The 24,703-nt window shown below is 37.6% G+C and overlaps 1 protein-coding gene across 7 annotated transcripts in view; it reads left to right on the top strand.

The window, feature by feature from the left end:
- UBE2F (ubiquitin conjugating enzyme E2 F (putative)) overlaps positions 1-24,703 on the top strand; it is a 195,252-nt gene that overhangs the window by 105,527 nt on the left and 65,022 nt on the right. For all 7 annotated transcript variants that reach the window (XM_058185880.1, XM_058185862.1, XM_058185899.1 and 4 more), the window contains exon 7: positions 2,906-2,963. In XM_058185880.1, the coding sequence (XP_058041863.1) occupies positions 2,906-2,963 (58 nt within the window). The remainder of the gene's footprint in view (positions 1-2,905; positions 2,964-24,703) is intronic.

Raw genomic sequence — 24,703 nt, 5'->3', positions numbered from 1 at the left:
CGAAAAGGATTTGGTAAAGGATTGTATGATAAAATGGGCACAGAATATTCAGGAACCAATAATGTTGGAAACATGGGAGAAAATTTGTTAGAAATGTTAAGTTTACACAAGCACAGAATTTAAGGAAAATTTTTATAAGATGTTTTATAGATGGCATTTAGATCCCAAAAATTATCATGTATGTATCCTAATATCCAAGCGAAATGTTGAGGTGTGATTGTGATGATGCTACATATTTTCATATTTGGTGGACTTGCAAGAAAATTAACGTCTTTTGGATAAGAATTTGTTGGATTATTCAAAATGTACTGAAGAAGAAGATAAAGTTCCTGCCACAATTTTTCCTTTTGGGAATTATAATGGATTGTACAGGGATTGAGACTAAATTGATTTTGAACTTAATAACAGCAGCAAGACTGTTGATTGGACAATACTGGAAGAAGAAGAGATACCTACAATAGAAGAATGGATATTGAAAGTTATTAATTTGGCTGAGATGGCTAAAATCTCAGCGCTTTTAAAAGACAATACGAGGAAAGATATTTAATTGAATGGAAAAATGGATTGATTATCTACAAAACAGATATCAGATTAAGAAATATCAGATTGCCTTTGAATAATTAGAAAGTTATTTTATGTAATGGGGAGGGTTGGGAGAAAAGCTTTGGATGTGGTTATTTGGATTGGAAGGGAAAATTTTATTCTATGTTTGGTTTATGTATAACTTTACCTTGTGATTGACCCGGGAAGCCGGGGGGTGGGGGAGGGAGTGGGGTGTTTTGTTTTGTTTTTGGGAGGGAGGGGGAAAAAAGGGGGAAAAATGTTTTTGTTTTTTTAAAACTCTTTCAATAAAAAAAAAAAAATACTTTTGCCGAGCCATCGCTGCCCCTGCCACCGCCGCTGCCACCACCACTCCTGCTGCCGCTGCCCCCTCCAGGCATCTTCAAACTTGCCTCCTTTAAGACTTGTGGACCAATGAACTCCCAGACCAACCGTCCAACCTGAACACACATGGCCCTGAGCAACGCTGATGGCTACCAATCCAGACCCGGCAAAAGGAGAGTGTTGGGTGGGTGGGGAAAACGGAGCTTTCCAAACATGTCAAACGCGACTTTCCGAATCAGCCGAGCAGCCCCCTGGCCGAGATTGACGGCCTTGCTCGGCTAATCGCGTGAATCTGTGAGGTGGGTCAGCCTATCCAGAGGAGGCGGGGCGTGGCCTCCCCCGACCTTGCCGAAGAGACCTGGCACCTCCCTTGCTCTTTCTCTGCCTCACTCACTTGCTGTTCAGCCAGAGGTCACTTGCTGTGCCGGAGCCGCCAAGCTGTTGCTCTCCCACAAGCTCACCCTCGAGCCGTGGGTGAGTGTCATCATGAGGTGACAGTCGAGCAGTGACTGCCCTTCCGAAATGTCAGGGGGTTTCCAGGGAGGGGGGCCTGCGGGGACTGCACTGATCCAGGAGGTGCCCACAGTGCTGCTTATCGGCGCCAGCTTGAGGTGGGAACCTGAATGGCCTCCTGGCAAAGAGGCTCTTCACCCAGTCACGGGTGGAAAGAACTCCAAGGCAGGGGTCTCCAACCTCGGCCACATTGTGGACTTCAACTCCCAGAATTCCTCTGGGAGCAAAGCTGGCTGAGGAATTCTGGGAGTTAAAGTCCACAAGTCTTAAAGGAGCCAAGTTTGCAGACCCCTGTCCTAGACTTTGAAGGAGGGAGGGAGGGAGAGGGAGAGAGAGAGAGAGAGAGAGAGAGAGAGAGAAGGAAAAAAGAAAGAGAAAAAGAGAAAGAAAGAGAGAGACAAGAAAGAAAGAAAGAAAGAAAGAAAGAAAGAAAGAAAGAAAGAAAGAAAGAAAGAGAAAAAGATTGATTGATTCATGGATGGTTGATGGCACAAAATAATCCAGTTTGATTTGTGGCACAAAATAATGCAAAAGAGAAAGAAAGGAAGAGACAAGAAAGAAAGAGAGAAAGAAGGAAAGGGAGAGAGAGAGAGAAAAGAAAGAAAGAAAAAGAAAGGGAGAGAAGAAAGAAAGAGAGAAAGAAAGTAAAGGATAAAGAAAGGGAGAGACAAGAAAGAGATAAAGAAAGAAGAAAGAGAAAGGAAGAGGGAGAGAGAGAAAGAGAAAGGAAGAGGGAGAGAGAGAAAGAAGAGGAAGGAAGACCACAAACCCTGGCACTAGACGTGGCTTCAGAAGATGCTTTGAAACAGGACACCAATCTAGGGCTGGAAGGGACTTTAGAGGTTATCTAATGGCTCTAACAGTCATGTGCAAGTTAGGGAAGAACATCTGAAGTGTGTGTAATGTTCTAAATGTACAGAAGTTATAGGTAAATGTGTGGCAGAAAGTGGACTCTAGATGAGTTTTTCCAAATGTAGTGAGGGTGAATGTGTATAGTTTTAGAAGAGGTGTGTGTGTCTCTGTGTGTGTGTGTGTGTGTATGTACATACAGTATATATATAGTAGATAATGTTTTGTGTGCCTATACACGCTATGCTATGTAATATGTATGTACAGATATGGCATATATACATAGGATTTAATAGTATATTTTGGATGTTCAGTAGTAGTAAATAAATAGACAGGGAAATTGATGTCAGTGACATCAACCTTTGACATCAGTGACATCAAGTTGGCCACACCCACCCAGTCACATGATTATCCAGCTACTACGCCCACCCAGTCACATGACCACCAAACCATGCCTACCCAGTCACATGACCAAACCACGCCCACTGTCATATAACCATCAAGCCACACCCAGAAAACAAGCCACGCCCACAGAACCGGTAGTAAAAATTTTAGAACCCACCCCTGGAACGGGTATATTTTGATTGCATTTCTAAAACCTAGCATATTTAAAAATGTGAATTGTACTTGTAAGATAATATATTGTTATCTCTTTCAGTTTGTTAAGAGAACATTCTATTGATGGCACTGGCTGGGCTCCAACTAGAACCTTAAAGGTGAGTTATATATAAATATTTCTTTGCTTTTACTTTGGATATTAGAAACATTTCAGAAAACAAATGCATAAGGTACAACCAACCCAAGTAATACTGATTTCAGTGGGAGTTTAAGCTCTTGTCCTCTAAAATAGATGAGGCTTAATTTTTTTATTTAGAAATTTACATGGCTGCCTGTTTTGTAAAAGACAACTTTGGGCAGTTCACAATAAATATGAAAGATTTTCAGAGTACCCAATGAACTATGGGAAATCTGACTTTCAGTTCTACTTCAATCAGAATAGAGCTGGAAGGGACCTTGGAGATCTTCTAGTCCAACCCTCTGCTCAAGCAGGAGATCCTATACCATTTCAGACAGTTGGCTGTCCATTTTTTTCTTAAAAACCTTCAGTGATGAAGCACCTACAACTTCTGAAAGCAAACTGTTCCACTATTGTCCTCACTGTTAGGAAGTTACTCCTTAATTCCAGGTTGCTTCTCTCCTTGATTAGTTTTCATCCATTGTTGCCTTGCCTTCTGGTGTTTGGGAAAATAAGTTGACCTCCTCTTCTTTGTCGCATCCCCTCAAATACTGCAATACTGCTATCATGTCACCCCTAGTCCTTCTTTTCTATGGAGTGGCCGTACCCAATTCCTGCAATTGTTCTTTATATGTTTTTGTCTCCAGGCCTTCAATAATCTCAGTTGCTGTTCTTTACACTTTTTCCCAAAGTCTCAACACCTTTTTGTGATGTGATGACCAAAACTAGATGCAGTATTCCAGGTGTGGTCTTACTAAGGATTTTAAAGCGGTACAAATACTTCATGTGATTTATTTATTTATTTATTTATTTATTTATTATTTAAATTTGTATACCGCCCTTCTCCCGGAGGACTCAGGGCGGTTCACAGCCAAGTAAAAATACAATACTATAAATACAAATTAAAATACAATTAAAAAACTTATTAAAATTGGCCAGAATTAAAATTTAGAGCTAAAACCCATTAAAACCCATTAAAACACTAACCCAGTCCAGCGCAGATGAATAAGTAAGTTTTAAGCTCGCGGCGAAAGGTTCGGAGGTCCGGAAGTTGACGAAGTCCTGGGGGGAGTTCGTTCCAGAGGGCGGGAGCCCCCACAGAGAAGGCCCTTCCCCTGGGTGTCACCAGACGACACTGTCGCGCCGATGGCACCCTGAGGAGCCCCTCTCTGTGAGAGCGCACGGGTCGGTGAGAGGTATTCGGTAGCAGCAGGAATTTTGATTCTATGTCTCTATTTATACAACCAAAGATTGTATTAGCTTATTTGGCTGTTGCCATACATTGCTGGCTCGTGTTTAAGTGATCATCCACTAGAACTCCCTCTCACAGTTACTGTTTTTGAGGCAGGTTTCGCCTAATCTCTACATGTGTCTTTGGTTTTTCCTGCCAAGGTATAAAGTCTAACTTTTCTCTACATTAAATTTCATGTTGTTGGATAGGGCCCATTGTTCAAGTCTGTCAAGATCTTTTTTGATCCTGAGTTGTCTTGTGGTTGGCTATTCCTGCCAGCTTAGTGTCCTGCAAATTTGATGAGTTCCCCTTCTATTCCCTCATCTAAGTCATTTATGAAGATACTGAAGAGTACTGGGCCTAAGACAGAATCTTATGGTACCCTGCTGCTTACTTCCCTCCATGTAGATGTAGGGCTGCTTGTTGTGTACTCATTGAGTACAGTTTATCAGTCAGTTATGAATCCATCTAGTAGTGATGCTATCTATCCCACATTTTTCTAGTTTACCAAGAAGTAGGCTGTGATCTATTTTGTCAAATGCCTTGCTGAAGTCTAAGTATACTATGTCCACAGCATTTTGCTGGTCTTCCAGTTTAGTCATTTTGTCAAAGAATGAAATAAATTTGGTTTGGCATCATCTGTTTTTAACAAACCTATGCTGGCTTCATGCTGGAAATCTGGACTGACTGAGGAAGGATCACAAGCCACGGCAGAGGCTTCCCTTCAGGCAACTCTCCTCCTCTCTCTCTCTTTTCACGATCCCCTTGCCGGCTGTGGTAGGGCCAGGAGGGTGTGCATGAGCGGGGAGACCCTCAAGCAAGCGGCCACCCACCCCGTGTGAGCCTTTGCTGTGCTTTGGCTCGTTCCTCAGCCAGCCTGGATTTCCAAAAAGTTGCCAGGAAGAAAGAAAAGGAACAACGAATAACCCCAAGGAAAGCTCACCAGGTTGACCCAGTCTTGGCTTTCTAAGAGAAAGAGGAAAGAGGGAGAGAGAGAGAGATACAGAGATACACACACACACACACACACACACACACACACACACACAGATACACGGAGAGGGGGAGAGAGAGACATAGATACAGAGAGAGATACAAAGGGAGAGAGAGACATAGAGAGACACAGGGGAGATAGGGAGAGGGGAGAGAGACACACAAAGAGAGGGGAGATAGAAGGGGAGAGAGACATAGAGGGAGAGAAACAGAGAGAAGAGATAGGAGAGAAGGGGGAGAGAGAGGCAAAGAGAGACAGAGAGAGAGATGCAGAGAGAGGGGGGAAAGAGACAGAGAGATACAGAGAGGGGGGAGCCACGGAGATACAGAGAGGGGGGAGAAAGGGGAAGATAGGGGGAGGGGGAGAGAGACACACAAAGGGGGGAGATAGAGAGACAGAGAGGGAAGATAGAGGGGGAGAGAGATAAGAGGGGGAGAGAGGCACTGCTCTCTCTGATCCTATACCTGTAGAGACGATCTTGCTTCCCACAAGAGAGAGGAGTGTTGTGTCTGGCACTGCATTCCATCCTCCTTCCCTCCTTCCATACTGTGTGGCAACTGAGAACCAACAAAATGCTTCTGCCAGGGGACTTGCAGCGAGACAGCCGAGGAGAAGTGGGGCTCCACAAAACCCTGCTGAGTCTTCTCCGTTTGGAGGCCCTAAGGGGCCAACATCATCCTGGAGGGGTGATGAAGAAAGGAGGAACCCTGTCAGCTTTGAAAACCATACTAGGCCGAAGGATTCCACATGCTGCCACTTTCTCCTGTGTGGGAAAGTAGGGGAGGGGGGTGACAGACCCCTTGTCAATTGCGGGGATGTGGCAGTCTTCCCGCTTGATCCGAGGGCCCCCTCCCAACTAATGGAGGAAGAGAGGCCATTTCAGTCTGACAGAAGCTGTGACAACCAAAAGGGAATCACGAACTAGCAATTTGTGAGCAAACTTTAAGAACCTTAGGGTAGCAGGGTAGAACCTTAGGGTAGCAGGAAAAGGGGGCTGGCCCCACGAAACCTGGGGGTCAAGAAAGCCAAGGTTATGTCAAGCTGGCAAACTCTCCTTGGAGCTCTTTGCTACTGCTTTTCTTTCTTCTTTTTGGAAATCCGGGCTGGCTGAGGAACGAGCATGAAGCGCAGTGGAAGCTTTCCTTCGGGCGACCCTCCTTCTCTCACGACCCCTTGGCCAGATGTGGCAGGGCCAGGAGTGTGCGCACAAGCAAGGAGACCCTCCTCAAGGAGCCAGCGGGCTTGACCAAAGCACAGCAAAGGCGCACGCAGGTTGGGCAGCCCCTCGCATGAGGAATGTCTCCCCACTCATATACAGGGGGATCGTGAGAGGAGAAGGAGAGGAGGGTTGCCCAAAGGGAAGCCTCCACTCAGCTTTGTGCTTGTTCCTCAACCAGTCTGCATTTTCAAAAAGAAGAAAGAAAAGCAGTAGCGAAGAGCCCCAAGGAGAGCTTGCCAGCTTGGCATAACCTCAGCTTTCTTGACCCCCAGGATGGGCGTGCGAGGTTCGATGGGACCAGTCCCCTTTTCCCGCTGCCCTGAGCTTCTTAAAGCCGTGGATGGGCACTGCGGGCCCATCCCCCTTTCCATTGTCCCATCCTCCCAGATTCCATTCCCACCCTGCCAGCCCTCAATGTTAGCGAGACCGGCGTCAGTTGCAGTTGGGTTGGGCCAGTATCTCGGAATGGAGAGTAGGTTGAGCATCTCCCCAAGCAACCGAGGAAAGCCCAGCACCTACAAGGGCCGGAAGAAGCTCCAGCAAGAGTAAGGTGCCAGAGAATCAGCCCCAGCTGCTTTTCTACCCCCTGCTGTCACCCTTACCTTCTCAGGCCAGGCAAGGAGTGACTGGGAGGGGAGAGTGAGAGGCAGGACCAGCCAGTGATGGGACAGGGAGCCACAGCAGAGGGCCCAAAGAGCAACAAGCAGCTCCAGAGCTATGGGTTGCCAACACCCGGGCTAGGAAATAGAGCTGGGATGACACCTAGTGGTGGAAAAAAAGGCAATACACAGATGGAAGTGAACTTGGGAAATAAAAAAGAAGAAAAAATAGAATTGAAATAGATAAGAAGACAGGAGATAAGAAAATAGCTGCAAGGCTGTTTACTTGTTTGGTGACAGGCAGTGTGATCTTTGAAGCTCACTGAACTCTGGATTATAAACATTGCTGACTTTGTGAAATTGCTTTGAGACCGAGTGAATTGGTTTTTTGGTTCTTTGGCTTTTTTGGATTGCTGGGATATTGGGGAGTTTGGAGGGCCATTTTGTATTACAAACATTGTTTGACAAAACACTCTGAGGGGTGAAAGAAGAAAAGTGAAACAATATACACATATTTGAACAAGATACTGGGAGGAAAAGTTGGATTATAAAACTGATTTTAAAGTGTTTTTTCTTTTTCTATAGATTTAATATTCTAATACTGGAATTTATATAAAGTTGAAATTTAGAAATAGACTGTAATAGGATATTGATGGAGTAACTGTAGACAGTAAGGCATTATATGTTATTAACTGATCATTATGCAGATTTGTAAGATTAGATTTACAAAACTATAAGACTATAAAATAGATTGTAGATTGATTATAGAAGATAAAAAAAAATATGAGTGCTCCAAATTTAACAAAAATTGGAAAGAAACATTTTTCACACTGGCATCTGCAGCATCCCGCCCATCAAACCAAAGATCAATAGACACAATGTTACAATAAGAAAAAACAAATACATTCCAAAAAGAAATACAATCCATTGAAGAAGCAATTACTTCACAGAAAGAGGAAGCAAGGAAAATCATAATGAGGTGAAAGGTGATTTGGGAGAGATGAAGGAATAGATTCAGAAAATGGATGTGAGACTAGGAAACTTTCAGCAAATGATAAAAAATGAACAAAGGATCCAGAAAATAGAGGACAAATCGAGAAAAATACGGAGGAAATAAATCAAAAGTTGACATAAGCAAACAAGAATCTGGAAGAGATAGTCCTAATTTTAGAGTTGGAGAAAGCAGCTCGTTTCCTATGATTTCAGAACATAGAGGATGATAAAGAAGACCTCCAAGAAGTTTTGACAGAGTTATTGTAAGTGCCCTAGAGATAGGAAAAAGATAGACAAAATATTTAGAATAAACACAAGCTATGCAAGGAGACATAAGGTCCCAAGAAAGGTACATGTGAGATTTGTTAAATCAACAAGAGATGAAATACTAAAAAGGGCGATGATCCATCGCAGTACAGAGGGAAATAAATTGTGGTTCTGAAACAGATTACTAGGAGGGTAAGAGATTTACAGAAGCAGTATCAATTCTTTTTTTTTTTAGAAAATTTTTATTGGTTTTAAAAACAAACAAAAACAATAGACATTGCTCTACGTCTCTGGTTTCTAACATTTATGTCAAGTTCAAGTTACTAAATCATATATTCCTCAGTCTATATACAAATTTACATATCTCCTAATTCCTTATATATTACTACTATCCCTACAACTATATACATATTTAATAAAATTATTATACACTCACAATATACATTGATATATACATTTCCAGACATTCGTTATCTCTTGTTTTTGACATTCTGCCTCCTATCAAGCCTCATAATACCTTGATTCACTTTTGTCTTTGAGTTCTAAAGTCTGTCCATCTCTGCAGTTATAAATTTTGCCTATTATGTCTTCTTCTGAGGGTATTTCTTTATACTTCCATTTTTGAGCAAATGCTGATCTTGCCGCGGTTAATAAATGCAATGTTAAGTAGGTTATATTTTTATTGTATTTGCCATCCATCATGCCCAATAAGAAAAATTCTGGTTTGACCTCTATTTTGACCATTAGCATCTCTTCTAACCAGCTTATTTGCTGCCAATTTTTTTTAGCTTTTTGGCACTCCCACCACATGTGATAGTATGATCCTAACTCAATTTCACATTTCCAACAAATTGGAGAATATTTTTGACTAATTTTTGCCAATCTTATGGGTGGGAAGTGCCACTTGTAAAACATTTTGTACAGGTTTTCTTGTACAAAAGGATGCCAATGTGATTTTAATATTCTCCCCCCCCCCGCAAATTTTGCCAATTATCTAAATCAATACTGTACCCCAAACATCTACTCCAAATTATCATAGTCTCCTTGTTCTTCAAATATGTCTTGTTCTAATAAGTACCTATATAGTTTTCTTATGGCTTTTCCCTCTGTATTTAATAAAATTTTATCCAACTCTGATGATTCTAATTTTATGCCCTTTTCTTTTTTATCCTTCATAAATTTAGACTGTATTTGTAGATATATCCACCATTCTAATTCAACTCCTTCTTCCTTTTCCTTGATTTCAGTTCCCCTTTCACATTCAATAATTCTTTATATGTAACAGCCCCTCCTGTTTTGAGAAGATTAGGATGTGTGAACATTTCTACTGCCGATATCCAATTAGGAATCTCCTAATTGCTCCTTTTGGTTTTAAGCCAAATATCTAAAAGTGCCCTCCTGATCTAGTGCCTTTGTAAGTACTGGGCTTTAAAAAACAGGAAACAAGGAAACTGGGCTGGGAAGTGGCTCAACAGGCTAATGCAGCCTGTTATTAACACACAGCTGCCTGCAATTACAATTACTGCAGGCTCGAGTCCCACCAGGCCCAAGGTTGATTCAGCCTTCCATCCTTTATAAGGTAGGTAAAATGAGGACCCAGATTGTTGGGGGGGGGGCAATAAGTTGACTTTGTATATAAATATACAAATAGGATGAGACTATTGCCTTACACAATGTAAGCCGCCCTGAGTCTTCGGAGAAGGGCGGGATATAAATTCAAATAAATAAATAAATAAATAAAAAAGTTGGAATTCTTGTCTCACTTAAAACATCATTGTAGACGTCTAACAAGATGGGACTCAGTATTCCCTGGTGGTTCTTGTATATCTCTGGTGGCAGCCCATCAGGACCTGGTGCTTTATTTATCTTTTGCTTCTTGATTGTCTCCATTAATTCTAATAATGTTACCTCTTCGTTTAATATCTCCTTGTAGTCAGTCGGGACTTTGGGCAGTCCTGTTTTCCAAAAATATTGCCAAATTTTATCTTCCCCAATCTTTTCCTTATCTTTGTATAGTTTTTTTTTATATATATTTATTTTTATAAATTTTTAACATTACAAACAAAAAAAGAAAATACATTTTCCACCCTTGTGCTATACATAAAAAAAAGAGGAAGATTTGGGTCTTCGGATATATCCTCATGATTGCCAAAATCCACGTTCTCGAGGTACAGGTACCGAAGCGTCCAATGTTCCAAGTGCATAGTCCACAAATGGTTTCCAAGTCTTCCAGAAAATATCTTCTTTATACACACCACTTCTAATTTTAATATCACATGTCATTTTATCATTTAAAGCTAATTTCCACATTTCAGAATTCCACTCTTCTATTCTAAAAATCACATCTAGTTTCCAATATCTAGCTATTATAATTCTACCTATTATAATCATAATTCTAATCAATTTTTTCATATTTTGTTAATTCTATTTCCTTAATTACCAACAATAATATAGTTTCCACTCTCAATGTTATTACTTTCCCCATCATTTCAAATATCATTTTCTCCAATTGTTGCCAAAACTTTTAACCTTGTCACATTTATACCACATATGTTCATAAGTCCCCAATTCCATCTCACATCTCCAACATTTTTTACTAATTTTTTTATCCATTTGTGACAATCTTACTGGAGTCAAATACCATTTCCAAACAACTTTATAATTATGCTCTTTAATCCTTATAGATAAAGTTCTCATAATTCTACTATTCCAATTCACATTCCAATCTGACTCTGGTATTTCAATATTAAGATCTTTTTCCCAATTTGTCCTCATCACTCTTTGTAATTTTTCATCAGAATTTATAATCTTATAAACCCTACTAACGAGTCCCTTTAGCCCAATTTCATCTTTCATAATCCGAGATACTAAATATTCAAATTCAGTTTCACATCTATTTATCGAATAGTTTTCCCTTAATTTTTTGTCCATTTTCTATCTGTATTTTTCAAACCAACTTAACCCTAATTTTTCAATAATTTCTTTATTCCTCCTTTCATTTTCCATAACTTTTATCCAATCTCTAATAATTTCTATATTTTCATCTTTAATCACTTCATTCGTCTTATATTATTTTTAATCGGCCAATTTCCAATTGTCTTCCCCAAAAAGATTATATCCGGAATTAAAATTTTAACAAATTTATTCCACATTTTACTTAATCCCTTTAACCAATAACTTCTAATTACACATTTTAAATTTGCTTTATCTAAAAACCACCTTGATCCAAATTTCTATATCCCTTAACTCTAAGTCTCTCCAATAGTTATCTTCACCTTTAAGTATTTTTACCACTATCCGGATACCATATGCACAGTAATAATTAAATAATTTGGGGATTCCTAATCCACCTTCCTTTTGATTTTGATACCACATTTTCTTCACTAATCTAGGTCTTTTGCCACCATTGCAAAATTTATCTAATTTTTTCTGATATCCTTCAATATCTTTCTCTGTCAAATTTAACGGTAGCATCTCGAATAAAAAGTTAAACTTGGGCAGCAACATCATCTTACACATTGCAATTCTACCAAACCAAGACAACTTTAACATTTTATATTTATCTATCTTCTTCTCAATTTCGTTCATCACCACATCATAATTAAGTTTTTTCAATTCTTTAACCTTGAGCACTATACCCAAATATTTCAATGTATTTTTAATCCTTATCCCAAATTGCTCTTGCATATTCTCGCGCTCATTACCATTATTATCCATCAATAATTCTGATTTTGACCAGTTTACTTTCAGACCTGTCATTTCCTCAAATTCTTTCAAATGCTTATATATCTTTTTCAGGTCTTTCTCTATATTTTTCAAAATAATTAAAGTATCATCCGCATACAAATTTATCTTATATCCCTTATATCCTTCTAATTCTTCATCTTTTTCTATCATTCTTGTCAGGATTTCCATAGCCAATAAAAATAATGTTGGGGACAAGGGACATCCTTGTCTCATACCTGCTTCTAATTTTATCTCTTCCGTTAATATTCCATTCACCTTCACTCTTGCACTACTTTTTTGATACAATTTTAAAATAACATGTATAAACTTGTTACCAAAACCTAAAGCCTCCACAATTACTTTAATAGCTTCACATTGTATGGAATCAAAAGCTTTAAAAATGTCCAATGATACTATACCAATTTTATCACCATTATGTTCAGCTACATCTATAATATTTAATACTCTTCTAACAATATCACTCATATATCTGCCCTTCACGAAACCTACTTGGTTGTAACTTATATATCTATCTATAAATCTACTTAATCTATTACTTATAATAGCGGTAAATATCTTTGCATCCTGATTAATTAAAGAAATGGGCCGATAGGACTCAATCCTTTCTAAATCTTTATCTGGCTTAGGAATTAGGGATATCACCGTTCTATTCCATGACGAAGGTACTTCTCCACCATGTAATATTCCATTAAATAATTTTTGCAATCTTGGTATTATTAATTCTTTAAAATTCTTTATAAAACTCAGCAGGTAATCCATCCTCACCTGGAGCTTTCCCTAACTTTATTTTTTGTATAACTCCATTAATCTCATCTTGTGTTATATCTTCTTCCATCAATTCTTTATGTGTTTGATCAATTTTCATCACATATTTTCCTAAATAACTTTGCAATTTTCCCCGATTAACTGGTTTCTTTGAATATAAATTCTGAAAAAAATTTCTAACCACTTCACATTTCTCTAATTTTTTGTAACATCTTATACCTTTATCATCTATCAAAGCTCCAATTTCTCTCTTCTCTCTTTTATTTTTCGCCATCTTTGCCAATAACTTAGAGTTTCTGTTACTAAATTCAAAAAAATTCCTATTTAAATATCTCAAATTTCTTTTTACCAACTCTGTATCCTCTTCTATCATTTTATTTCTTAACATATTAAGCTCCTCAAGGATTTTTTTCTCTTTAGTAAGCAAAAATTGATTTTCCAATTCTTTAATCTGATTTTTATCCCTTTCCATTTTAATTTTATAATTTTTATATTTCCTACTTGATAATTTAATACTCTCCCCTCTAAACACAGCTTTCATCGCATCCCAAACAATTTCAAATTTAACCTCCCCATTATCATTTAGTCTCCAACTTTCCTCCAATTTTTTAAGTATCCATTTTTTATCCTTTTCATTTTTATACAGTTTCTCCTCATATCTCCAATAACTTCTTTTTTTCTCAAAACTAAAATCTAAATCCACCATAACTTCTGCATGATCAGAATCTTTAAAAATTCCCACATCTACCTTATCCACGTTATTCAGCAAATCTTTAGAAAGAAAAATATAATTAATTCTGGAATATGTATTATATATCTTAGAGAAAAAAGTATATACTCTTTCAATTCCTTTGACCTCTCTCCACACATCCACTACGCCGTTTCGGAGCATCCATGTATTTAAAATCCCCATTTTATTTGCTCCTCCAAAACGAGTGGGGTTAGTACTATCTATTTTATCTCTGATTAAATTAAAATTCCCAGCCACAATTACTTTCCCTACACTTTCATTCTCCAAAATTTTTGTTATTTTTTCAAGAAATTCTCTTTGTTTCTCATTCGGTAAATATAAATTAACAAGTGTCACTTTTTCCTCATTAAGATTTCCCACAATTATTACATATCTTCCATCCTCATCCAAAATTACCTGATGTTTTTCAAAATACACCCTATCTGATATCAATGTTGCAACTCCTCTGGCTTTTGAAGTTCCAAATGCTTTTTCATATATTTGCATACCTTTTATATACATTCTATTTGAATCTTCAGATTTCTGATGGTTTTTTTGTAAAAATAAAATATCTGGTAAATCTCTTTTAATCTTAAATTCCAATCTTCTTCTTTTAATCTGATTCCCTGTACCCTTCACATTCCATGACATTATTTTTATGACTCCCATTTAAACTGTAAATTTTTCAATCCTATCCCCGCCTCTTCCTTTCTGTGCCCAAAACCCAACATTAAACTCCCATATAACCAACATTTAGCATAAAGAAAACAATAAAAAAAACAGAAAAAGACAGAAAACAAAACAAACAATAGAAAACAAACAATCTTCTTCCCCCACATCCTCGTCGGTTTCGCCTCCATAAAGAGAATGGGGGAGAGGGGACGTGCCAATGTCCGGGTCACTTTTTTCGGGCTATCTATTTAAATTCGTCACTCAAGAAAAAAGAAAGTGATGGCTCTCTCCCGCATTCGGCTTTGCATTTTCCAAGACTCTTATCTGCTTCTTCTCCTGCTGTATCCTCACGACTTTTCTTCTGTTCAACCAACACAGGTGATATTTCTTTCCTCTTTAACCCTTTAGGGTCTTGCCCCCCAATAGCCCCTTTTTCTTCTTCTGGGGTTGATGTTTCCACGTGTATTTCACCCATCTTAAGCATTTGATCTTTTATCTCCTTCTTGATCAGTCCAAGCTCCCGTAAATATAATATTGCATCTATGTCTGGGGTAATTGTACGCATCCTTCCTTTATAAAAAAATTTCAATTGTTGTGGTGGCCTCCAGTTATATCTAATTCCATTATCTCTCAAAACCTTTGTAATTGGTTTTAAAAAAAATCTCCATGCCCTTTCTTCTCTTGATATATCCGGGAAGACTTGAATAGTCTTCCCTTCAAACTTCAAAGCATCTCCCATCTCTCTCACCTTGGCCATAACTTCCAGCTTATCACCAAGATTTGCAAACCTGACAAGCACATTCCTGTTGGAGCCATTTTGCCTCCTATAGCCAATTCTAAAAACACTTGCCAGATCTGCTATTGTAAACGTAATTTGCGTGTCGAGATCATTAATCCATTTTAAAACCCGCTGTTTCAAATTATCTACCTTTTCTTCTGGAATCCCTTGGATAACCAAATTATATTTCCTCATGTCTTCTTCCAGGAGACAAATTCTCTTGTCTTGCTGCTCATTTTTGTAAAATATTTCACCAATTTGCCGATCCACTTTTGCCTCATGTACATGAATCTGCTCAAGTTCATCTTTAATAATTGTCATTTCCACTGTTTGCTTTGCAAAATTTTCATTCATTTCTTGTTTCATTTTTTTTATTTCCAATGTCATTTCCAATGTCATATTATCCATACGCTCAGATAATCCTGCTATTTTTCCCCCAATTTTGTTTAAAGCTGCAGCAACTTGCTGCATTTCTGAAGGTTGTTGAGTCATTTTAAAAAGTTTTTAAAAAGTTTTCAAACTAGTATTTCAAACCACTTTTGCAGAGGGTCTTAATGAAGATCAAGGGACAGCAATTTTTAATTGGAGCCGAAGCGGCTTATTTTGCACTCGAAAGCTTATCTCTCAACAGCTTGTGACTCATAGTCACTCCACAGAAAGCACAGATAACTTCACAGCTTTTAAACAATAATCAGCACCATTTTTTCTCCATGTCAGCAAAGAAAAAAGAAAGAAAAATTTACTGCTTCATTCCAACTTAAACTTCGGAGAAAAATCCTCTCCTTTATTGTCTGTGATCATAAAAGCACATAAACAAGCTGTTACTTTCCTCTCAAAAAAAATTATCCATCAGAAGACAACGCCCAGTAAAATCCTGCTGCTCCGGTCAAGTTTCCCACACAAAAAATCAATTTAATCTTCAATTAAATTCTTCTTGACAAATTCAGTCTTTAATATTCACACCTTGACCTCAGCAGTAAAGCACAGAACACGATATTTATAATAACAAAAGCGAAATACAGCACTTTATTCCAGACTTAATCGTGTCTGCCAGCCGGCTGGTCAGCCCCACGCTGTAAAAACTCCATAATTCAAGCAGTTTCAGATGACCTACCGGTTTTAAATTCAGTCTGCTGGGCTGTTAACACTTTCACTTCACGATTTATTAACTTTCATCCGTATCGGTGCATTCCAAACACATAAATCCTCATAAATCTTCATTAATAAGCCCTGTGAAGTGAAGGAAAGGTCCTTACCCCACCACGGTCATGGCCACGCCCCTCCATCTTTGTATAGTTTTTTAAAGAACTCATATGCTACAGTTTTCTTCTCTTCATTTTGATAACTTAATTTGCCCTCATCATTATATAGTTTGTTAATCCATCTAGTATCCCTCTGTTTTTGCAATCTGTACACTAGCCACCGCCCTGGCTTGTTCATGTTTTAAAAAAAAAATTGTTTAATATAGGGGTGAAATGCTCCCGGTTTGCACCGGCTCGCCCAATTAGGTAGCGATGGCAGCTGCTGGTTCGGAGGACCGGTAGCAAAAATCCCTGGCCCCGCCCCCCCGCCTCTGCTGAGCCGCACCATCAGCAGAGGTTTTTTTTTTTAAGTTTTTCTTCAGCCGAAACATGCCTTTAAAAGTAAAAAAAAACACCATCTGATGATCGTGGGGCTGAGCAGAGATCATCAAAACCCTTTAAAAGTTTTTTTTAAAAAAACCCTCTTCAGCCAAAGGGGGAAAAAAAAGAAAAAACCCTGAGGTTTTAAAAGCCTCCTCTAGCAATCCCAGAGGAGTTTCCTGATCCTCACAGGCTTTTAAACTCACTTTTTAACAGCCCCACTTACAAGAGCCTCCACCCATGCCCAGCCAATTCTCCCTCCTCACTTACCTATAATGACTGCTCTTTTGGGCTGGCAACGCCATGCTTTCTTCAGCTACTGAAGAAGAAAAAAAAGCTTGCTTTGACTTCCTGGTTTGCTGGCTGAGGAACTCTGGGACTTGAAGTCCAAAATAAAATAAATAAATAAATAAATAATAAAATAAAATAAATGTAATGTAATGTAATGTAATGTAATAAAAAAATAAAAAATAAAATAAAATATTTGTGCAGCTTTCTGAGATTTGGTGTGTTTCTGTAGTGTTTCACTCTAACTACACAAACACACAAAATCTCAGAAAGCTGTATGTGGCATTGTGTGTGTATGTGTGTGTGTGTGTGAGTGAGTGAGTGAGTTGTGTTGTGTGTGTGTAAAGTGTGAAACTGTGAGGTTCCTGCTTGTTGCAGGGGCCATTTTGGGTGAAGTATTTTGGGTATTTTAATCTGTATATTGTATTGTTTTATCTTGCCTGTACACCGCCCTGAGTCCTTCGGGAGAAGGGCAGTATAAAAATCAAATAAATAAATAAATAAATAAATAAATAAATAAGTGCAACTGCTTTTACATTGTATGTGAGTCAGTTGTGTTGTGTTTTTGTAAAGTGTGAAAGTTGGTTTTTGGTACCTCTTACTGTTTTGTATACCTTATTTATTATTTTTATTATTTATTGTTATTGGCCACGCCCACCCAGTCATCTGACCACCAAGCCATGCCCACCAATTAAGCCACGCCCACAGAACCGGTAGGGAAAATTTTTAGATTTCACCCCTGGTTTAATATTTTATTTGCTGAGCTAGCTCCTCTTCTACTCTATTCTATTCTATATTGTATGACAGTATGCATAATAGTATTTTCCTAATTTCTGATTTCTATCTCTATTTTCTAGTCATTGATAAAAAAATCCTAGATTAAAAAGTATTATGTATCTATCCATCATCTCTTGCCCTTTTTTTTTAATTTGTTCTTTTTGGGGGGGGCAATTTTTTTTAATTTTCCATAATAATTCCCACAATTTGACCAGTGTACAGTACAATCACTTATCCAACAATCGATCCTATACTCAGATTATGCTCAATCAGGCCTGCTCGGCTGCCACTCCCTTCCTTAATCCTACCCTTCTCATTCTTCTTCTACTTTCCCCACCATTCTTCTCCTCGCTTTCCTACTTCCCCTCCTCTTTCCCACTTCTCACTTCCATCCTTTCTAACCCTCTATCTTCCCCTCCTTCTTCTCCTCCTATCCTTTCTTCTCCCTCCCTTCTTTCCTACCTACCTACCTGCCTACCTACTTTCTTCCTTCTTTACTCCTCTTTCCTTACCCTTTCCCTTCCGGAGTAGTTACCGAGCAGCCCCGACTTTACACCATTCCAACTTGTTTAATTCTACCATTATTCCTGTACAATGGCAATCAATCAATTTATAATCTTCCCCTTCCACCCCCATTTCCCCCCTCCCCCCTGAGACTTCCCAGAACAGAATACAGGGTATAGTAACTAACAAACACAATCTAAAATATAACATAAAACATATTCCATTTCACACCATCACACTATCAATTCCCTTCTTTCTTAAAGTCTAATACATAACAATTCCTAACTTCACTCAAAAACTAATTGGTATTTTATAATCTGATACTTATTTTGAATATAATCAGCCCACTTTCTCCATTCCAAAATATATTTTTCTTGTGTATAGTCTTTCAAGTAGGCAGAAATTTTTGCCATTTCTGCTAAATATGATACTTTACTAATCCATTCTCCAATTGTAGGTAAGTCTTCTTTCTTCCAATATTGTGCAATCAATAGTCTTGCAGCAGTTATTAAATTCAAAATCAGTTTTGTCTCTATAACAGTGCAATCTGGAATTATTCCTAATAAAAAGAACTGTGGAACAAACTTGATCTTCTTTTTCAAAATGTTCTGCATAATCCACCATATTTTAATCCAAAAAGCTTTAACTTTTTTGCAGGTCCACCATATATGATAATAAGTAGCATCCTCACAATCACATCTCCAACATTTTGCTTGCACATTTGGATACATACATGACAGTTTTTTCGGATCTAAATGCCATCTATAAAACATTTTATAAAAATTTTCTCTTAAATTTTGTGCTTGCGTAAATTTAACATTCCTCACCCAAATTTTTCCCCATGTTTCTAACATTATAGGTTGTTGAAAATTTTGTGCCCATCTTACCATACAATCTTTGACCAACTCCGTTTCTGAATCAATTTCTACCAATACATTATATAATCTCTTCATATGCTGTTGACCTTGATCTTTTATTTGTTTTACCAAGTTATCATCACTTTGCCTAATACCAATTTTCTGATCTATTTTCCATCTAGATTGCAATTGTCCATACTGGAACCACGTATAATTTCTCCCTTCATCCCTCAATTTCTCCCTAGATTTTAACTGTAATTCCCCTTTTTCCATAATCAAAAGCTCTTTGTAAGTGATAACCTCCATTTTTTGTAATATATTTATATTCTCTATCATATGTCTGGGGATAGTCCATATTGGTATCTTTCCATCTAACTTATATTGATATTTTTTCCAAACCCTCAACAAAGCACTTCTGACCATATTATTCTTAAATATCTTATCAATTTTCTTGTCATATAATACATATGCATGCCAACCATGTAACAAACCATAACCTTCTATATTCAAAACCCTTTCCTCTGTTAAATTAATCCAATCAGAAATGAAAGCTAAAGCAACTGCATCATAATACAATTTCAAATTAGGCATTTTTAAACCCCCTCTTTCCCTAACGTCTTGCATTATTTTTAACTTTATTCTCGGTTTTTTACCCTTCCATACAAAATTACTAATCCCTTTTTGCCATTCCTGTAAATTTGCATCTTTCTTCAATATTGGAATCATTTGAAACAAAAATAAAAATCTAGGCAAAACATTCATTTTTATAGCTGCCACTCTTCCCAACAATGATAATTGTAACTTCTTCCAATTCTCCATTTCTTTAATTACTTTTCCCCACAATACCTCATAATTATTTTTATATAATTTTACATTCGATGCTGTAATATATACTCCTAGGTATTTAACCTTTTTAACTACTTCATATCCAGTTATTCTTTCTAGTTCTTCCCTCTGATGTGTATTCATATTTTTAATTATCATTTTTGTCTTCTGTTGATTCACTTTAAACCCAGATACCTTACTATACTGATCTATTGTCTCCTTTAGATATACAGCTGAATGTATTTGTTGTGTCTTGCCCGCTCTCACCGCAGCCGGGGTCTGCTTATCTGCTTCCGAACGCTGAAGAATGTCCTCCCAGCCCCAGCCCTGGCTCCATGCCCAGACAGGCTAAGGAGGGGGCATCTCCCGGCCCCAGCCCTGGCTCCATGCCCATGCAGGCTGCAGAAGAGGGAGCACCCCCAGCCCCAGCCCTGGCTCCATGCCTAGGCAAACGGAGCAACTAGACCCCTCCCCCTCCTCTACAGCATGTGAGCCTGAGGAAAGTTTATTTCCAACAACTGCTGATTGGAGTGACCCTCGCATCAGAAGACTGGATAGGCGGAGGCAACAGAAGGAAGGGAGGGGCAGGCCTTAATGAGTGCTGAGTCATGGAGCCACACCCCATGGCCTATATAAAGGATCTGCTTTTTGGCAGTCTCTGAGTCAGGCAAAGTCGAACTTATCTTGCTGAAGTCACTTTCTGGTCTCCTGCCTGCTCTGAGGACTTTGCTAGGACTTTGGGCAGAGCTGCAGAGGCAAGCCTGATTCGGATTTCCCTGACCCGGCCGTCAGCGGAGGAGTGGGACACGACAGTATTGGTTGAGATAAAGAAACAACCAGATCATCTGCAAACGCTTTTAATTTATAATCTTGATTTTTAATTCTAATTCCTTTTATTCGATCTAAACCACGTATATTAATAATATTTCCAAAGTTAGAATGAATAATAATGGTGACAAGGGACATCCTTGTCTAGTCCCTTTCTCAATCTTAAAAGATTCTGTTAATCCACCATTTACTATTATTTGAGCTGTTTGCTTTTGATATATAGCCTTAATTGCTTGAATAAAATAATCCCCAAATTGCATTTTTTCGATTACTTTAAACAAAAACTGCCAATCCAATCTATCAAAAGCTTTTTCCGCATCCAAAAAGAGGAATGCTGCTGAGACCTGGCTGTTTCTTTCCAAATATTCAAGTAAATTTACAATTTGTCTCATATTATATCTCATCTGTCTCCCCTTAATAAATCCTGTTTGATCATTATGAATTAATTGAGTCATCAGTGGCATCAATCTATTCGCTAATATCTTAGCAAATATCTTATAATCAGTATTTAAAAGCGATATTGGCCTATAATTCTCTGGTTTAACACCATCTCGATCTTCTTTAGGTATTAATGAAATAAAAGCTGTCCTCCATGAGGGAGGAACTTCTCCTCCCCTTTGTATTCTGTTAAATAACTCCTTAAGTGGTACAATCATCTCATTTTGTAATTTTTTATAATAAGTAGTTGTCAAACCATCTGTACCTGGTGCTTTATTCGCTTTAAGCTGCTTAATTGCAAACACTATTTCCTCTGAAGAAGTTAATTGATTCAACTCTTCCCTTTGATCTACTGTAATTTCATATTTAAACAAATTCTCATTCATCCTCCACGACCTCCTGGCCTCCTTTTCCCGATCTAGCTCAATCCAAACCGGGCTATGATCAGACAAAGTTCTAGAACAAATTTTTGTCGTCTTCACTCTGAAAAACAAATCATTAGTAATTAAAATAAAATCGATCCTAGAAAATGATTGATGTCTATCAGAAAAAAATGTAAAATCTCTCTCTTTTTCATTGCGTTCTCGTCATACATCTCTCAGTTCTAAATCTTCCATCAAATCAAAGGCGGCCTTTGGCAGTTTTACACGATTGGAAATATTTCTAAGACTTCTTTTATCTTTCTGGATATTATTATTATTTTATTATTATTATTATTATTATTTATATTTGTATACCGCCCATCTCCCGAAGGACTCAGGGCGGTTCACAGTCAAAAACAACAGAAAAACATGTAATACATAAAAAGCTAAAAGAATAGACAGTTAAATTCAGTTGATGCTCAAACTTTTAAATACAAATTTAAAACCTCATTTAAACCATTTTTTTAAAATCCCAAATTTAAAACTACATTCAAGCTAGTCCTGCTCTTCGAAACAGCAGCGTCTTCAGCTCGCGGCGGAAGGACTTGAGATATCCATCACTCCATTCCAATCACCCATTAATATATGAGTTTTATAATCCCAAGATGTTATTCTTTAATGTAAAAACTTATAAAAATTTTCTTGTTGTTGATTTGGTGCATAAACTATTAAAAGTATCTTTCTCCCCTCCAATAAAAGTTCAATGGCAATATATCTTCCTTGATTATCCGCCTCAATTAATGTTGCAGATAAATTACTCTTTATATAAACAACTAGTCCATTCTTCTTTTCTGTAGCAGATGCAACAAAATGTATTCCCAATTTTGAATTTATCAAATATTTCTGGTCTAATGTTCTAATCTGTTTCTTGTAAACATACAATGTCATTTTTAAATTGCTTCAAATAATGAAATATCTTTCTTCTCTTTTGTGGTGAGTTTAATCCATTAACATTCCAAGATAAAAGTCTAATTGCCATTATCAGTGATCAGAATCTTTTGAAGCACCAGCCGCAAATCATATCATCTCTTGCCCTTTTTAGTATTTCAACTCTTGTTGACTTTTTGTTGATTTATCTCCTCTATTCTTACCTCTGCTCCTTCTGATTTCTATTCTATTCTCTGGGTTCTTTGTTCATTTTCTGTTATCATTTGCTGAGAGTTTCCTAATTGCACAACCATATTGTGTGTGTTTCTTTATCTCCCCCAAGTCCTTTTTCATCTTGTTGTAATTCTTTATCATAGCTTCCTGGATAGTTTGAAGCATCCATTTTATTTCTTTTTGAAATAAAAGAAATATTTGTTTTTCCCTGTTGTGACATTGTGTCTCTTAATCTTTGCTTTAATGGCCTGGAGGTTGCTAGTGTTGGTGTAAATCCAAATGGCCCATCAATTTAATCCAAAATCTAAATCAAGAGGCCATTTGCCATAGTCTCTAAACAGTTCCAAGTTATTCCACTGATCCATTCTTGTAAAAGAATTTTTTTAAAAAGACCCATTCTCTCAGACTCCAAGCCATTTCGCAATGCCAACAGTATCCATAATCTACCAGGTGCAGCAAGTTTCAAAAAGAAAACATTGCATATTCCCAGAGTAAGAAAACAATCTTCCAGGTGTTTCTTACTTTTCATTTTGGCTTGTTTTCAAGGTCTTTCCTAGCAATGTAATAGAATAATGTCTTTTTTCACCAGAGAGTGTCACCCCAGTTCTAACTTCCAACCTTGAAGCAAAAGATATAGGAGCTGATTGTCAAATAATAAAAATGTTCATTTTTCTTTATAAGGCTCTTCCAGTAGTCAAAAGATATTATTATATAGGTTTAGGTCACTTTCCACAGTATTATCAGTTCCACTCTGGTCTTTCTGTATTTTAAAGCTTAATAACCTCCCATTAAGGTTTCCTCTTTTCGGTCTGTAGTCGATCTCCGTGTATTAATTTACTGCTTTCTCTACGCTTTGGAGACTTTCTTTCAGAAGAAAAAAAACTTATTTAGTGATAGATCTCTAATGTAGAAGTTGAAAACAGTCTCACCCAGTTCCAATGCTCTGTTCACAAATAGCTCATTAGTGTTTCTTTGGTTCCTCCAGCTTCGATCCAGCCATAATGGCTGTCTTTTTTCTTCGTTAGTCAGAAGGGTGCCTTGGCTCCAGCAGGAGAGCTTTCGCTCTCCTTCGATCAACAAAGGATCCCTCCTTTCTTCATCACCCCTCCAGGGTGACTTTGGCTCCTTAGGGTCTCCTAAGTGAAGAAGAATTGGCCAGGATTTGCGGAGCCCTGCTATCACCGACCATCTCGCTGCAACATCAAACTGGAAGTCCGGCATTGATTTTCTTAGAAGCACAGAAAGCCTTTGACAATGTAAATTGGCAATTTACGGCACAACAGTTAGACTGTATGGATTTTGGCAAGAAGTTTATAAACATGATTAAGACAATATATCATAAATGGGAAAAGTAATAGTTAATGGGGACTTTATGGAGAATTTCAATATAAAAAAAGGCACAAGACAAGGATGTCCACTGTTCCCATTACTATTTATATTAACATTGGAAGTCTTAAACAGAAATATTAGACAAGATTCAGAATTAAAAGGCAAGGAAATAAAAAGGGAAAAATACAAACTACAAGGATTTGCAGATGATCTAGTATTTATTCTAGAAGAACCACTGGAAACTGGCTCTAAGTTAATCGAAAAAAATAGAAGAATATGAAAAAGTTGCAGCATTGAAAATAAAGGTAAAACTAAAATAATAGCTAAAAACCAGACAGACAGAAAGGTGAATTGACAAAAAAAAGATAGATCTTCAAATAGTTAAGAAAGTAAGATACTTGGGAATATATTTAACAGCAAGTTGTGTAATAATTAAAGAAGATAACTGTAAGACTACTACAACAAATTAAACTGGAAATGGAAAAATTGGCAACTATCAATGGTAGGGAGAATTGCAACCATAAAAATGAATATTTTACCAAAACTACTTTTTTATTCCAAATGATCCCTATAAAAGTAGAGAAAAAATACTTTGATGAGTTATACACAATTTTAAAATTTATTTGGCAAGGGAAAAAAGCAAGAATAAGACTGAAAATGTTGCAAAAATCTAAATATAATGGGGGCTTTGGGCTATTAGATTAGCCCTTTACTGTCAAACATGGGTGGAAGAA

Source organism: Ahaetulla prasina, chromosome 1 (genome assembly GCF_028640845.1).
Source record: "Ahaetulla prasina isolate Xishuangbanna chromosome 1, ASM2864084v1, whole genome shotgun sequence".
Lineage (NCBI taxonomy): Eukaryota > Metazoa > Chordata > Lepidosauria > Squamata > Colubridae > Ahaetulla > Ahaetulla prasina.
This window is presented reverse-complemented; position numbering and strand designations above follow the sequence as displayed.